The sequence below is a fragment of the Hibiscus syriacus genome, unplaced genomic scaffold (assembly GCF_006381635.1).
Source record: "Hibiscus syriacus cultivar Baekdansim isolate YM2019G1 unplaced genomic scaffold, ASM638163v2 tig00110646_pilon, whole genome shotgun sequence".
NCBI lineage: Eukaryota > Viridiplantae > Streptophyta > Magnoliopsida > Malvales > Malvaceae > Hibiscus > Hibiscus syriacus.
In genome coordinates this window covers 775,235-791,064 of record NW_024062810.1, presented here as the reverse complement: position 1 = coordinate 791,064, position 15,830 = coordinate 775,235, and the positions used below count along the sequence as shown (strand labels likewise).

General features: G+C 34.8%; 1 protein-coding gene and 1 pseudogene across 1 annotated transcript; one reads left to right on the top strand and one right to left on the bottom strand.

The window, feature by feature from the left end:
- Positions 1–3,595: 3,595 nt before the first annotated feature.
- Positions 3,596–9,718, top strand: LOC120137003 (annotated as a pseudogene).
- A 607-nt stretch (positions 9,719–10,325) lies between these two features.
- Positions 10,326–14,802, bottom strand: LOC120136981. Its single transcript, XM_039152881.1, has 2 exons — positions 14,463–14,802; positions 10,326–13,781 (listed from the first exon to the last, which is right to left on the bottom strand). Exon 2 carries the CDS (start codon positions 13,669–13,671, stop codon positions 10,654–10,656), a length of 3,018 nt encoding a protein of 1,005 aa, XP_039008812.1. The 5' UTR covers positions 13,672–13,781; positions 14,463–14,802; the 3' UTR covers positions 10,326–10,653.
- Positions 14,803–15,830: the final 1,028 nt, after the last annotated feature.

Genomic DNA, 15,830 nt, shown 5'->3' with positions numbered 1-15,830 from the left:
TACAATCGGAATAGTAAATTACACACATATATTTTCTTAAAATTATTGACATACAAACTAATAACTTAAGATTACATAAGAATAAGGATTAAAAACCTAAGCAAAACTTGAACAATGATAGATACAAAATATATAATTACATCAAACAAACCGTAAAAGGATCAAACTACTAAAAGACAACCGATAAAACATAAATCAATGTCAAGCTACATCAAAAAACTATCCACGAACGCAAATTGAGTATTCAAATCTAATATGAAGGTCCAAAACAATAAAAAAAACATGATAACATATAAGCGCTATCTTGATAAGTTGTAACAATATCAAATCAGCCCTTAAAAATTAAATAAAAAATAACGGTCAAACGACCGAAAATGTACCATAACGATAGACTCATTAAAATTTTCAACAAAAAAAAGAAAGAAAAGAAAAATAGAGATGCAATATCAAAAATAGAATGACAATAGAATTAATACAGAAGATTGACAACCAACATCGAATCAATGATTAATAAAACGATGGGTAAATTATATTAGTGATCATCCAACTATAGTCTAATTTCATTTTGACCTTCATTTTTTTAATCCTTGTCAATTAGGCCACCCAATTATTTAAATGTATTGAATCAAGCCAATAGTTGTTAATATTTAACGAAAGTGATGATATAACAGTTAGTAAATTTGGTATAATTACAAATTTGGTAATTGTTACATATTTCATCAATTTAGTCCTAATTTTAATAAATTAAATAAATTTAATATTCAAATAAGATTGTGCCACGTGTTGCCACTTGAAATAAGGGAGAGTGAGAATCAAACTTGGGTCTTAGGGTTGATAAAGCAACATTTCAACCATTGGACAAATGTGATTATTTGGTATAGAATAGACTACATATGATATATATTTTATATTTGAGTCTAAACTTAAATTCTTAATATTTTGCTTAATACTATATATTTTAACTTAAATTCACATATTAACATTAAATGTTTTTTATTTTATTTTAAATTATTAAATATATTTTATTCTTGTATTAACCTAAAAATATATTTTATTTTTATTTCAACTTAAAATATATTTCAATCTTATCATAACTTAAAAATATATTTTACTTTTTATCTTAAATTTTAAAAGTATATCTTATTTTTTATTTTAACTTATTACATATAATATATTCTTAACTTAAATTATTAAATATATTATAGTCTTACATTAAATTATTAAATATAATTTATCCTTATTTTAACATAAAAATATATTTTATTCTTATTTTTAACTTAAAAATGTATATTTTTATTTTTATTTTAATTTAAAAATGTATATTTTGTTTTTGTTTTAATTTAAAAATATATTTTATTTTTTTAATTTAAAAATATATATTTTTATTTTAATTTTAAAATATTATAAGAATAAAATATAAATATTTAAGTTAATGTGAGAATAAATTATTTTTTAAGTTAATAAAAAATATTTTTAAGTTAAAATAAGAATAAAATAGATTTTTAAGTTAATATTAGAATATAATTATATTTTTAATGTTAAGATGTTAATTTAATTTAATATGCGAATTCAAGTTAAGATATATAAAATAATAAGAATTTAAGTTTAGGCTAGTATTCTATATACATAGCATATCTAGTGCTTTTTAAACCAAAAGTTTTGCTTGATTCAATGATAAAATTGTTGCTTTACCTCCCAATGGACCTAGGTTTGATCCCTTGCTTCCCTATTTATTTATTTTTAATTTTCTTTCCACCAAAGGTGGACACTTATCACTTTCACCCTCTGTTTGGTGCAAAATAAAATTATTAAATTAAAATCAATTAAATCTTCAAATCGAATGGTGACATATGGCATGACCTGATTTAAAGATTAAATTTATTTTAATTTATTAAAATTCGGACCAAGTTGATAGAATATATAAGTAACATTGACCAAATGTGTAATTATACCGATTTTACTAGCTGCCACATCTCACTTTCATTAAATGTTAACGACTAGTGGCTTGATTGAATGCATCTAAATAGTTGAGTGGCATGATTGACAATAATTAAAAAATGGTGATCAAAATGAAAAGAGACTATAGTTGGGTGATGACTATTTTAAGTTACCCTAAATTGAAAATAAGAAGTTTGATCGACCTTGTATTTTATGATAAAGTTCGATCCACTTTCTAAATAAGAGAAAATTAATTTATGATAAATATGTCATTTATCTTATTTAGAATTTATGATAAGAATATATATAATAAACATATGCACAAATTCCATGATAAAATGCAGGTATAATGAAAAAAAATATTTAATATTTGATTCAACAATCAGTTTGGTTTATATTTTTAGAGTATTTTAACCTTTACAGTTGACTATAAGCTCATAAAAAAACAAAAATTTTAATATAATTATAAATAATTTGTTATTAAATTATTTACAGTCAATCAAAATATAACATATTAGAAAAATTCAATCCTAACACGCATGAAAGGAAAAACAATCCTAAAACTATCAGGCTAAGTGATTTCCTTGAGGGGAGACCCGTTTTTCTGTCACAAAAATAAGTGATTTCCTATGTTTTGTTATAAAAAGAGACTTCATTTAATCCTATTTGAAGTTAATAAAAACAATTACTCGAACTAAACAATATGTAGCATTGGCGTTATCAAAATTGATCATTCTCTTGTATGTTAGGGGTTTGATTTTTCTCAACCTACATAAAAGGATGACGGAGCTGCGCGACGTGTTGATAGCAATGGGGTCCAACAACTCGAAGGATGAGCTCAGGCGCGTCATGGACGACATCGACATCGACAACGACAACGCACAAAGACGGATACATTAACTTCCCCGAATTATCCTCCTTCTGGACCTCGTCTACCGACGACAGAACCGCCACTTCCGAGCTGAAAAAGGCCTTCGATATGTACGATGTGAATAAGAACGGCCTTATCTCGGCATCCGAGCTGCATCAGGTTCTGAACCATGGGGATGACATTTTCGATCGAAGACCGTTGATACGGATGTAGATGGTCACGTCAATTTGAGTAGTTTAAGAAGATGATGAGTACCTCGTCGGCGTCCAGCAGTGGCGGCGGATCTAAGCCGTAGGATTCGAAACTTTATTTTCCCGACGGTGATTGATTGGTTCGAAAAACGTGGATCAAAGGTAGCGTTCCTAGAGATTTTCTTAGCTTATATATATATATAGGCTTTATGGAATAAGAGGAAGAAGGGGCGGAGTAGGAGATTAGAGAGGGATTCGAGGGTTGGGTCGGCGATGGTGAGAAACTGAGAATGCGATGGAGATGATCAGGGGATGAAAAGGGTGGAGTGGGTGATTAAAATATATATATATATTTTAACTTATGTTAATTTATCAAAATAATAATTAAAAAATTAAAATAGTGTGTTCGGATTAATCCTTGATTTTTTTAACGGTATTAATTATTTAGGGTAAATGGTATAATAATTTAAAGTTAAAGGGATAAAATGTTTAAAAAAATACTTTAATGCTCAACTTGATACAAATAATACGATGCAAGGGGACAATGGTGCTTCTAAGCCTTAAAACAATGCTAAACTAAACCTTATACTATATTTCTGTAAAAGTTGGATCGACGCGCCACTTTTAAGTATTGGGTTTTATTTGTGAAACGTTACACATACACCGACTCTATTGGTTCGACCTCCATGGCTCCTTTCATCTTAGAAGCCCCCAGCGACGAAGAGCCAGAACTCTCAGAATCCAACGAAGAAGACAATGAAGTAGCAGAAGAAGGAGATGAAGCAGAAGGCAAACCTTCTAAACCGAAACACAAATCTCAATCTCCATGGGACTTTGCGTCTTACTCTTGACTCCGTGGCAGAGGAACACGCTCGCCGTGGCACCACCTCCATCGATTTCAAAATCTCCAAAATCCTCCAGCAAAGCACTGATCCAGCTCAGCAAGACGAGACATACGATTCTGAATCCGACAAACAAGTATTTTTTTATTTATCTGTTCTTTTAATTCTAAATTATCAATTTTCCTGTTCTAAATTAGTAATCCTTTTTGTTTTCTATATATCAGATTGATTATAGATCAGAAGATGAAGACGAGGACACAAGTAATGCAGGAGACAGTAAACGATTCTTTTCACCATCTGAAGGAGCGTCGTTTCATGCGAATTCTTTCATGGACCTCAATCTCTCGCGTCCTTTGCTTCGAGCTTGTGAAACATTGGGTTACTCGAAGCCTAATCCTATTCAGGTATCCATTTTACTTAATATCACAATTTTCATTTCATTATTTGAGTTTTCTTGAATGAGTGTTTTGGGTAATTCTTTTGTAGGCTGCATGCATACCCTTAGCCTTGACTGGACGCGATATATGTGGGAGTGCGGTTACTGGTTCTGGGAAGGTATATTTCTTTTGATATTCATCTCTTTCTGTTTCATCAATTTGCGGTTGGACATTTGGTTTTTATTGAAATTCTTTAAATTTGGTCCTGATGCAGACAGCTGCATATGCCATACCTACACTAGAAAGGCTGTTATTCCGTCCTAAAAGGGTTTCTCCTTACTCCTGCTAGAGAGTTGGCCGTTCAGTAAGTGCTCAAAAATCTTTTGAGCATTTTCCAATTTCTATCACAAATTTAATCAGGATTTTGCTTTCTTTGTTCTGGCTTAGTGTAAGAAAACTAATAATTTTTTTTTTTATAATCAAATCATGTTAACTTAAGCTACTGCTGGACTGGTTTATGCATTTTCCTACTTTGATAGTTTATTTATTTGTAAGGCTCGACAGTTTTTATGCTTCAAGTTTTATTGAAAACTATAAATGTCTTTAATTTGAATTTTGGGGATTCGTTAAGGTTTAAACCTGACTCTACATTCATTTGTTTCAGGGTTCACAGTATGATAGAGAAACTTGCTCAGTATACTGATATTCGATGTTGTCTGATTGTTGGTGGGCTTTCATTAAAGGTTTGACCTATTGATTTCCATCCTTAGTTGGATTAATTTGCACACATTTTCTATACAGGGAAAAAGTCATGTGTCTGATACTTTCAGCACTTTTTTTAAGTGTTTCTTTGATCCAGTTAAAGTTTCCTCCATCATCTTATTAAAAGACTATGGCCGCCCGTTTCCACTTTCTTAAATGTTTGACTGGTTTCGGAAACTTTATCATTAATGCTCTTGGGACTATAAATAAAATCATTATTTTTTTGGATGAATCCACTGTGTTTCTTAAAGAGTCTTGTTTATTTGGAAGTTGATGTTACCAATCTGTCTAATTATTTGCTTTCCTACGATTACATTGTCTTCTTTTATTTCATGTCTTCTCTATAGGCACAAGAAACAGCTTTGAGATTAATGCCTGACATTGTTGTGGCTACTCCTGGAAGCATGATAGATCATTTACGCAATACTATGTCTGTGGATTTGGATGATCTTGCAGTTTTGATCCTTGATGAGGCTGATCGGCTTCTTGAGCTCGGATTCAGTGCCGAAATTCATGAGTTGGTAACTCCTAATCAAATCTCCTTTTATATGAGTTGTTTTGTTTGTAGTTTTCTGAATTTCTTTGACGACGGGAGGAGTAATTTATTCTTGACTTCCAACTTGATGGGTTTTGTCTAATTCTTATGAGGTAGTAGAATAATGCAGAGGTAATCAGGTAAAACAAAACTGGTTTCCATATTTGAAACAGTTTTAGTTTCTAACGAATTTATATTTTCATCAGTAGAAGAAATATTTACCAAAGTTGGGTCAAAGATAATTTTTTACTAGTAGATAAACATAATTGAGTCCCTTTTCCTTTCTCTAGCAAAAATTTCACTTTCTAATCTACCTTGCTATGTTTATGTGCATTGGGTTGATATTTGTTTTTGTGGAATTTGTATGTTATCTAATGCAACTTATGTATAGGTTCGTCTTTGTCCTAAAAGGAGACAGACTATGCTGTTTTCTGCTACAATGACTGAAGAAGTTGATGAGCTTGTCAAGCTTTCTTTGACCAGACCCTTACGTCTCTCAGCTGACCCATTATCTAAACGGCCATCAACATTGACTGAGGAGTAAACTCGCTTAAAATTTTACAGTTTATTTTGCTTGCTGATTTGGCCTTTTGTATGTTTTGACTATGTTATCTGTGTTGTTTCTTGTTAGGGTTGTAAGGATACGCCGGATGCGTGAAGTAAATCAAGAAGCCGTCCTTCTTTCACTGTGTATAAAGACTTTCACGTCCAAAGTGATTATCTTCAGGTTATTATTATGCATGTTGATGGCCACACTGATTTATAATATGTCAATTAGGATATGCAGATCTTTGGATAGTATTGTATTTCTCAAATCAGTGCACTTGTTCTGAGAAAAGGATCCATAGAGATAACATGATATCTTTCTCTGTTGTTTCAGTTTAATTTATAATCAGGTTTTTTTACCAATCAGTTTTATGTCACCCTCACATTAGTGGGCAAACCCTTATTACTCTAGAAATGACATTCCATCTCATTTGGCAGAGGAACCAAGCAGGCTGCACATAGATTGAAGATTTTATATCAGCTGGCTGATCTTCAAGCAGCTGAGCTTCATGGGGATCTTAAGTTCAGCGCCTTGATGTGAGTAAATGCTATTGTTGTTCTTTAGTCCGTGCTCCTTTAATTTTCTTTTTAATTATTATTATTATTATTGAACTCAAGTTTAACACCTTGATGTGAGTAGGTTATATTGCTGTTCTTTTCCCTTTTTCCCCGTTCTAACCAACTATTGTTCGTGTAGCCTTTAGAACGTTTTAGGAAGCAGGAAGTTGATTTTTTAATTGCCACTGATGTGGCTGCTCGTGTAAGTAGCTGCACTGAAACTCATTCCTTACCCATATGCCTCGGAAGTTTGTTCACTTTCATGTGCTTTAGTTTGATAGGTCTTGGTCAGTGAAAGGAGTCAACTTTTACATAGATGATTGATGCATCTGCTCTCCACATGTACATGCATATATCTATAATTTAAGCAGCAGCAGTTTCCTAACACTTGCTTCTAAATGGTTGCAATTTGTAGGGACTTGATATAATTGGTGTTGAGACAGTTATTAATTATGCTTGTCCACAAGATATTACAAGGTAGTTCCATGCTCTTTGAATTATGTTTGGCCAGCATGCATCATCTTTCTGTTATCAATAATAATTTGTGGTACTTCTTTTCTTTGATGTGTGCTATGCTTAATTGCAATGGCTTGGCTCCATTGTTTTTTCTTTATGCAGTTATATTCACCGAGTGGGCAGGACAGCAAGAGCTGGTAGAGAAGGATATGCTGTTACCTTTGTCACTGATGGTCATCCTGGTCTCAGTCTGCCTTCTTTTCCCAGCCTAGAATAGGCATTCAGTATTGAAATTTTTGTGAGAAGTGACTATGCATGTTAATACTGGTTCTGATTGTGGTAAAGAATCATGCTGGGCTAAATAAAAGGCAAGATTAGTTATGAAACTTTGAATTGGAAAGGTGCTTGATGGCCATATATGTTGTTCTCACTCCAATACCTTCTTAAACTTCAATTTCATCAACAATCTGAAACAATTCCCCTTATTGAGAGTCTGGACATTTCCTGTCAGAAATTTGAAAATTCTATTTCTTTTAACTCTATACTCGTGGTTTATATTTGATAGGCAAAGAGGGTAGGTTCTAAGTTAAAGAGCCGGATTGTTGCGGAGCAGTCTATTGCTAAGTGGTCTCAGAAAATTGATGAAATGGAGGAGAAAGTCACTGAAGTTATTGAAGAGGATAGGTTGGTTTTGTTTCATTTTTCAAAGTTATTTCTTTCTCCTGGCACAACTATTATAGCTTCTGTTTTTTTCTTTTGCCAGGGCTGAGCGAGCCCTAAGAAAGGCTGAAATGAAAACTACAAAGGTAGGTGATCTGCTGATTTTCATGCTATTTAACCTAGATGTTTTGAATATATAGTTCTAATTTCTAAAGTTCTGATTCTACTCTCTATGCGCTTTTGTGATGCAAGGCTGAAAATATGATTGCACATAAGGATGAAATTTATGCACGGCCTAAAAGAACCTGGTTTATGAATGAAAAGGAAAAAAAAAGCTTGTCGCAAAGGAAGCGAAGGTAAATAATCCTTGTATCGAAATTTTAGTTTTCTTGAATTGTTGTCACTAGTCCATAGGCTACTGGAATTTTTATTAAGCACAAGTTCTCTGTTTAGCTACTGTAATGTGAAAGAATTTTAGTAAAGATATGACATTATCTCTTTGGATAGGCATCCGTGGCGAAAGAAAAAGGTTCTGCAAATGCAATCATTAGTGCCCAACAAGCTGAGGACCTTAAGATGAAGGAAAAGAGGAAGAGAGAGCGTGAGGTTGTAGATATTTCTCATTTCAAAACTTGCTTTTATTTTTTGCATTGTGCGCTTTGCTGAATGCTAACATCTACTGAGCAGAAAAAATTTACCTCAGAAGAAACGTCGAAAATTGGAAGCTGCCAGACAAATGTTGGAGGATCAAAGTGAAATTAATGAATCACATGTAAGCATCTTCTTTTTTAGAATTCTAATCCTTTCAAGGCCATATAATGCTTATACGCCTAACTTACAGTTCATGCAACTTTTCTGTTGGCAAATCATTTTACCCTTTCCCTTATTTGTCAAAATCAGTTAAAAAAAAAATTCTTTCTTACCCCTAGAATATGTTTTACTGTTCAAGTATTAGTTTTTTTTATGCTATGGGCTAGCTAGCAAGTTTATCTTTATTTTTTGTCTACTACTAATATATGAGAATTGCAGGGTAACGGAAACAATAAGAAAGAGAAGGAAGGTATAACTTTGGTTGACTTGGCTTATCGGCAAGCAAAAGCAGTGAAAGCTGTGAAGAAGGCACAAGATTCTGGCAAAATTGTTAAGAAATCCAATAAAATGCCAAAGAAACCTAAACAAAGAAGTCAGTCAAGGACAGAAGAGATGCAGGAATTATTTCAAAATGACATGAGTGAGAGGAGGCAGAAAAGCTCTAGTAACGCTGGAAGGAAAAAGTCCAAGAGTTCATTTAAGAGAAAATCACGATAAGAAACATGCTATATTGCTTTAATTTCCTGCCCTGTTTCTTTATAGATCTATATTTTAACTGTATTTTTGGTTCAAAATCAAGCAGGAGAATTTGGTTGCATATTAGACCATTAATTCTGTTGTTTTTTAAATCTAGCTTTGGCTTTGTTTGCACAAATGTATTTTAGAAGAATTTGCACAATTTCTTAGACACTGTATTATGACGAACTTGATTTTACAGTCGGCTTTAGCATCTTAGTTTCTTTCCCTCTTTGCACTTAACAAGTTTCCAAGTAAATTCTAGGTACTATTTCTGAATATCTGTACTGAAGATGTTTGCTTGGTACAATCATCTGCCTTTCTTAATTAATGTAAATGTTTGTCTGTCTTGATTTTATTATTTTTCTTTGCACGCTAGAATACTGTTTTCTACTAAAATCTCAATTTTGTTTTCCAGTTACAAGCGTAGGTAGCGACGCTTTAGTACAAGTCTATTGGGTGCACCAAAATTTGCAGCTCTTTATGTTGGTGGGAGCAGCCCCATGGGTCAACATTATAACTTGAGTAGACACCTTTGGAGAGGGAGAGCTAGCTACTGCGAGATGTGAATTGCACAACAGTGGTCAGGATCTGTGAGTTGGAACGGATATGCCAGTAGTTTTTTGTAACTTTGGTATTAGTGTTCAAATATTGCTAGTTTCTGCAGGTGTTTTTGGAAATGAAGTATTGCGATTATATGCCCAATCAAATTCAATTTTGTTCACTTAGTTTTTTAATTCGTGCCATCGCCCTTTAGCTGATAGGTTTAGTTTTTTTATACTAAATTTATTTCTCCTGAAAAGAGCACGACGCAGGCCAAGCGTACAAACCAAAAAACCAAAGCAAATCGTTGCGGAAACGTTTTAAATGAACAACGAAGAAAGGGTAAAAAGAAAAATAGAGGAAAGCATCTGAAGATGTTGGTAATGGTCAATGGAAGGGATGAGGCCGTGGGGGGGGGGGGGGGGAGGGTTCACTCCCCTACTATTTTATTACTATTAAAAATTTTATATTAATATATACTTAAATGTCTTAATTTTAGTTCATTTTGATTGCCTTTTCTTTTTTTAATGTTAATGTAGTTTCTGCAAAGCATTACGACCCGCTTGCTTCTCTGTCTGTCGTTCTAAGACTGATCAGGGGTTTATATAAATGCAGCTATATACAAAGGGGCAAAAATGACGATGTGAAAAATAATACAGTAATTTATAGCTATCAGTAATGAACAGTAACCAAAATTGTTCTTGCCCAAAAGAAGAGAAATGGTAAGAAAAGCAGTTTCTTTTATCTTTCTGTGACATGAAAGGAAAATAAGTTACACCTACATGTACCAAGCCTTGTGCGGTTTCAATGGCCTTCTATGGATCGCAGAAAATGAAGACAAGAAAATAAGGCAAAACTAAACAATTAAAACCTAATATGCCCCCTCGGCAATTCAATCTCGTAGATCATATTACATTCATAATTTCCCACAGTTCGACTCCCCTCCTATGAAAGTTAATGGGCTCTGATTTTCCAGGTATCTTTGGCAATGCAAGAATCAATTAACTTGGACTTGTAAAATGACCCCTTGACAAACATAAATATGAACTTACTGTTTCCATGGGAATTGCTGCTGTCTGTAGTTAAATGTGTATGGATCCCATCCACCGTCCGGTTCCTTCCTTTTTATGGCAACCCCGGAACTAGAGGAGGCTTGTGTGTTTGCTCTCAAATGTTCTTCTATTGACCTACCCTGAGCAGGCATGAAAGGCTGCCTTAAACCCATGGGCTCCATATTTCCTCCCTCGATTGCTAATCCAAAATTCAGATCGAAATTAGGCCTTGAGGGAACTGTACCATTTAAACCAGCACCTGCGTTGTTCATGTCCATCATGAACTGAGAGTAAGCTACTGGAACAACTGATGCAGAGCCCATAAGTTGAGGCACAACAGGTGCACCTGAATCGATGATACAGGGGATTGAACCACTAGCCCCATAAATGGAAGAGAAGGGCATCTTTGGTGCTAAAGGCAGTCCATTAGAACCAAAAGCAGGAGAATGCTTATACGAGGCAGTGGGAACCAACCCCATAAACCCTGCAGTTCTTGTGATGCTTCCATCAGTTTCATGCTCGAAAGTCTTTCCATTTGGAAACGACACGAACTTAGAAGCAAAGTCCTTCCTATTAACTTCCACTCTAGTACCCATTATAGAAATGACAGGATCATTTGGTTTAATCCCTCCCTGGGCAATGGCATTTTGAGAAGATCTACCAGTATATGTCCCTTGTTCTGAAGCATTATTGTGAGTATATGGTCTGTCATTCAAGTCGAAGTTCCTCAGAGAAGATTTGATTGGTGATGATGAAGAAACAGGTGATTGGCTACGATGGCCATTCCTGTCAAAAAAAGGTTGTTCCTCCACTCTTGAATATAAAGCAGGAGCATCACCATCATCACTGATACAATTTAAATCCAGCTCAAGTCTCTCAGATTTTCTTTGATTTGCTTTTGAAGATTCAACAGAATGGAGGCCTGATGAGGCTGTAACCTGTTTCCCGGATATTAGTTCAGCACCTTGTTCATCATTAGCCTCAGCAACGTTAAGATCCAAATCAAGGCAATCCAGCCTCTGTTTTGAGCTATTGCTTTTTCCGCCAAGGGATAGAGTCTTATATCCTTCATAGTTTTGGCGAGGTGATGCTGGGCGAAAAGCACTTGTGGCAGCAGATCCTTTCCATCCAAGAGTCCCCTCAAAATGTAAAGGAGCGGCAGGTAAATTACGCACTGCAGCTGCCCTAGAAGCAGAAACCACTGAAACAGGGGTGGAGATGGAAGTTGCTGCATGTTCCATTTCATCAGAACAGACTTCTTGGTTCAGATCAAAATCAAATAGACTTTTCTCTGTGTTGGGCTCAGGATCTTGAGCCACAATCACCTGAGAGGACTCCATGTCATGCAACTCATTTTTTGGTTCATTGTCAGCATCATCTGAATTTATAAGCCCCTCATCCTCAGTTTGTGCTCCAGCAGACTGAGTGGGTCCACTTGACACCTCCTTTGGCAATACCTCGCTGGGTAGATTTTGCTTTCCATTTATTGATCCTAGGGAATCAGGTTGCCTAATACCACCTTCTGAAATCTTCTCTGAAGAGCAGCTGGAATGCCCTCTGTCGTTTACAACTTCTCGTTCCACTTCTTGAGCAACTATTCGGGCAACTTCTAGAGCATCAACAATACCATACTCAAGCTCAATGTCAGGTGTCGTCGTAAGCATCCCAACAGGACTACTGGTAAACCTAGAACCACCCCTAAAATCCTCAAGTCCACATTTCTCCTTATCTTTATCTGCTGTTCCAATTTCTGGCTTCCTGGAAAACCTAGTCTCCAGATTCCCAGACATTTTATACACAAGCTCATACTCAGAAGAGCTCCGCAACATGCTCAAATGTGACTCAATATCTTTGCCTGCAATCTTGCATAGCAGTGAACTATTGCTGGAATGATTCATTGCTGCCAAATCAACCAATGCTTTCTTCGGCTCGGATCCTTGTGTCTTCTCATCAGTAAGATTGACAGATTTTAGGACATGACCCCTATTGGCTTCAGAATCATTTTGGAAATTGGGTTCTGTTGTAACCTCCAGAGCACTTCTAACACCAGCATGCTCCACAGTACTAGAGTTTGAAACTGTCACATCAAAAAACTTTTCATCACTTGTTGACCCATTCAACTTCTGAGAATCTGAAACTTCAATATTTTCTTGCTTTGAATCTGGTAAACCGCAGGTTTCATGGGAAGCAGTTTCTTCCGCATCTTTTGCAGGGAGCTCTTCCCTCTTGGGCAAATTCTCTTGAACCGGATTTGCCACAAAAGCGGAGGCCATATCACACTGAGATCTGTTCTCCATTTCTGAATGGTCTGAATTTATGTGGGGCTGGAGCTCATCATTAGCAGAGTCAATGGGTAAATCTTTAGTGCTTTCTGGTTGAACACTATCGAGACTTGATGAAATGTTTCCACTTTTTGCAGCATCTGCTCCATCATTTTCCTCATGGGAACTTCCTCTAGAAACAGGAACATCTTTAGCAGAACATTGTGGCCCATTATTTTCACCAGTAACCGTAGCAGTCTCTGAAATCTCACACTCATGCCCACCACTATCAACATGAGTAGTAACTCTACCTTGTTTCCAGCTATCAAAGAGCAACTTAGCACTATCCTGAACTCGAGAGCTATTGTGGCCAAGAAGATTCTCGACTGTAGTCCAGATCTCAGAAGAAACAGACACCTCCCTATTTCTATGCAACATTTCAAGTGCTCGTAAGAGTGCACTAATTGATTCTTCCACAAAACTATCACTCGAGGCTTTACCAAATTCCTGAGCATCCTTCAGCCATCTGTCAAGAAACAAGAGTCCGTCTAGTTGAATAAAAAGATCAAGACAATCTTTATTCTCGGTGGCCGCAATTGTGCTTGCAACAGCAGTCCATTGCCTGGTCACATCGCTGACATTTTTAACAACAGATTCTTTCTCCTTCATCACAGTTACTAGCTCCTCAACTCGTGAAGGGACTGTGAGCCCATCTTTCATCTCAGTCAGTGTAAAAAAATCCTCCAGCGTCATGGTGCTTCAGATGCAAAACCACTAGACAAAGAGAACTTTGTAATATACTGACATCTTTTGTTCCAGTTAGAACATGAGGTGAAGCTTCAAGGTGAAATCTAAAAAGAAACCTGTAAAATGGCATGACATACTGGTTAATCCCGTAACTCATCATCCCTATTAAAGTTCTCTGTAAAATTGCATTATATTAATGGTTGATTGATTAATTGGTATTGAAATAAAAGGGAAATAAACATTGACATTATCAATTCATCATCAAAATAAAGAGGAAAAATCATATTAATTGTCAACAAAAGATTAGACAAAGATAAATGATGACACTCCTCAAAACCTGAAATAAAAGAATTAACTAAAACCTCAAGCTTTTAAAATGATCAAACGAACAGAAACTTGTTCGGTTCTGAGATAAACTGAATTTAAGTTCTAAAATAGAATTAACCCCAAAACAAAATAACAGACGAAAACTTACTCTTAAACCAACCGAAAACCGGAAGAAAAAAATTAAATAGTACCTTCCAATTTCCTCTAAAACGGTTAACAGTGCAACAGAATATCAATTAAATAGTGGAGAGTGAAGATCTAACCCTAAAAAACAAAGCTAAAAAGAAACAGCATCACAAAACCCTAGCTTTACAGCTATACACCTTGAAGAGTGATGTGAATTTAATTAAGATTACCTTACCTAATGTAGAGATACAGCTGACTCTAATAACACCAATCCTCAATGTGCAAATAAAATTTATAAAAACCCAATCTTAAAAAAAACATAGCGAAATAATTACTAGCGTTACCTTCATCGAAACCCTTCAAAAGAGGCAAAGAAAACGAAACCCTAGCTCTGAAGCCGAGCTCCAATAAAGAGACGACACCGCACCTATTTGTCACTCGAAATGAAAAACTGTTCTCAAATTTTCGACCCTTTCGTTTTGAGCTTTTCCCTCCCCGTGGAAATAGTGTTTTTCCGTTTCGGATGGTTTTGTTGTTTATCTCGCCCTCTTAGAAAGAAAACCTTCGCTTTGTGGCCTGTGAAAAGCCTTTCCCGAACCAGGTTGAGACAGAGAGAGAAAGAGCGACGTCTATTCCTCCAAATAATTATTGTTTTTGGCTAATTTTGATTTTGACACTCTCAATTTTGTGGTGTGTTTCGGTTTTAGTTTCGTTGTTAAGAGAACGGCACGTGCAGTGTGGTCGGATCGATTGGTGAAGAAAACCAAAAACAAAAAGGGTAATTACGTGTTTGATATTTAAATTATAAGTTTTTTTTTATCTGTTTTACTATATAAACTTTTAATTTTTTTAAAATTATAACTAACGTTTAATTTTTATTTTTTTAATATTCTGTTGAAAACTAAACAATAAGTTCTGAAAGATTTTAAAGTTTAGACGCTAAAACAATTCAAAACTAATAATTTACTTACTAAAAACGTTAAATTTTTAATAATTTGATACTAAAATAAAATAAATATTAAATATAATTTAAAAAAATTAAAATACTAAACGGATAAAAATTAGAGAAAATAACTTCAGTGACCGAAAATTTCTTATAATATACGATTTTAACCAACTTTTTTATATTTACGAAAATGACCAACAAGTAATTCGCAACACAAAATTTGTAAATCGCAACGCGAATTTGTAATTCGTAACATAGAGTCAAATTCGCAACATAAGTCAAATTCGCAAAGCACGTTATTTTCGAATTCGAAACACAATATTAATTTCGCAACACAAATGTAAACAGTATAATCGCAACTCTAACCTAAAACCCTAAACACAATTCAGTCCCATCTCAATCTCTCACTCTCTACGGCGACATCGTCCCCATCTCCGGCGAAATCTGTCCTCATATCCGACGACCCCCCTCTATCCCCATCTCTCAGAGCCACCCTCACAACCATTCACGGCCACAAATGGAAAATCAAGCACCGAGGGTTAGTTTTTTTAATTATTTTTATTTTGAAATTTTTATATTATTATTATATTTTTTATATTTAAATTGATGATAAATTTACTGGTAATTTCAATATATAGATTAACCAGTTCACTTAGATTGCTTAGTAAATTCATTCGGTTGCTGCCATACTGCAAAACTGTTTAGTCTTTAACCTTGTGAAGTTAGTATTTGTCTTTGTTTTGTCTTTTGGTTGAAGTAATGCAAT

Coding starts and splice junctions, on each gene's coding strand:
- LOC120136981 (XM_039152881.1), bottom strand. CDS start 13,671: ATGACGCTGGAGGATTTTTTTACACTGACTGAGATGAAAGATGGGCTC.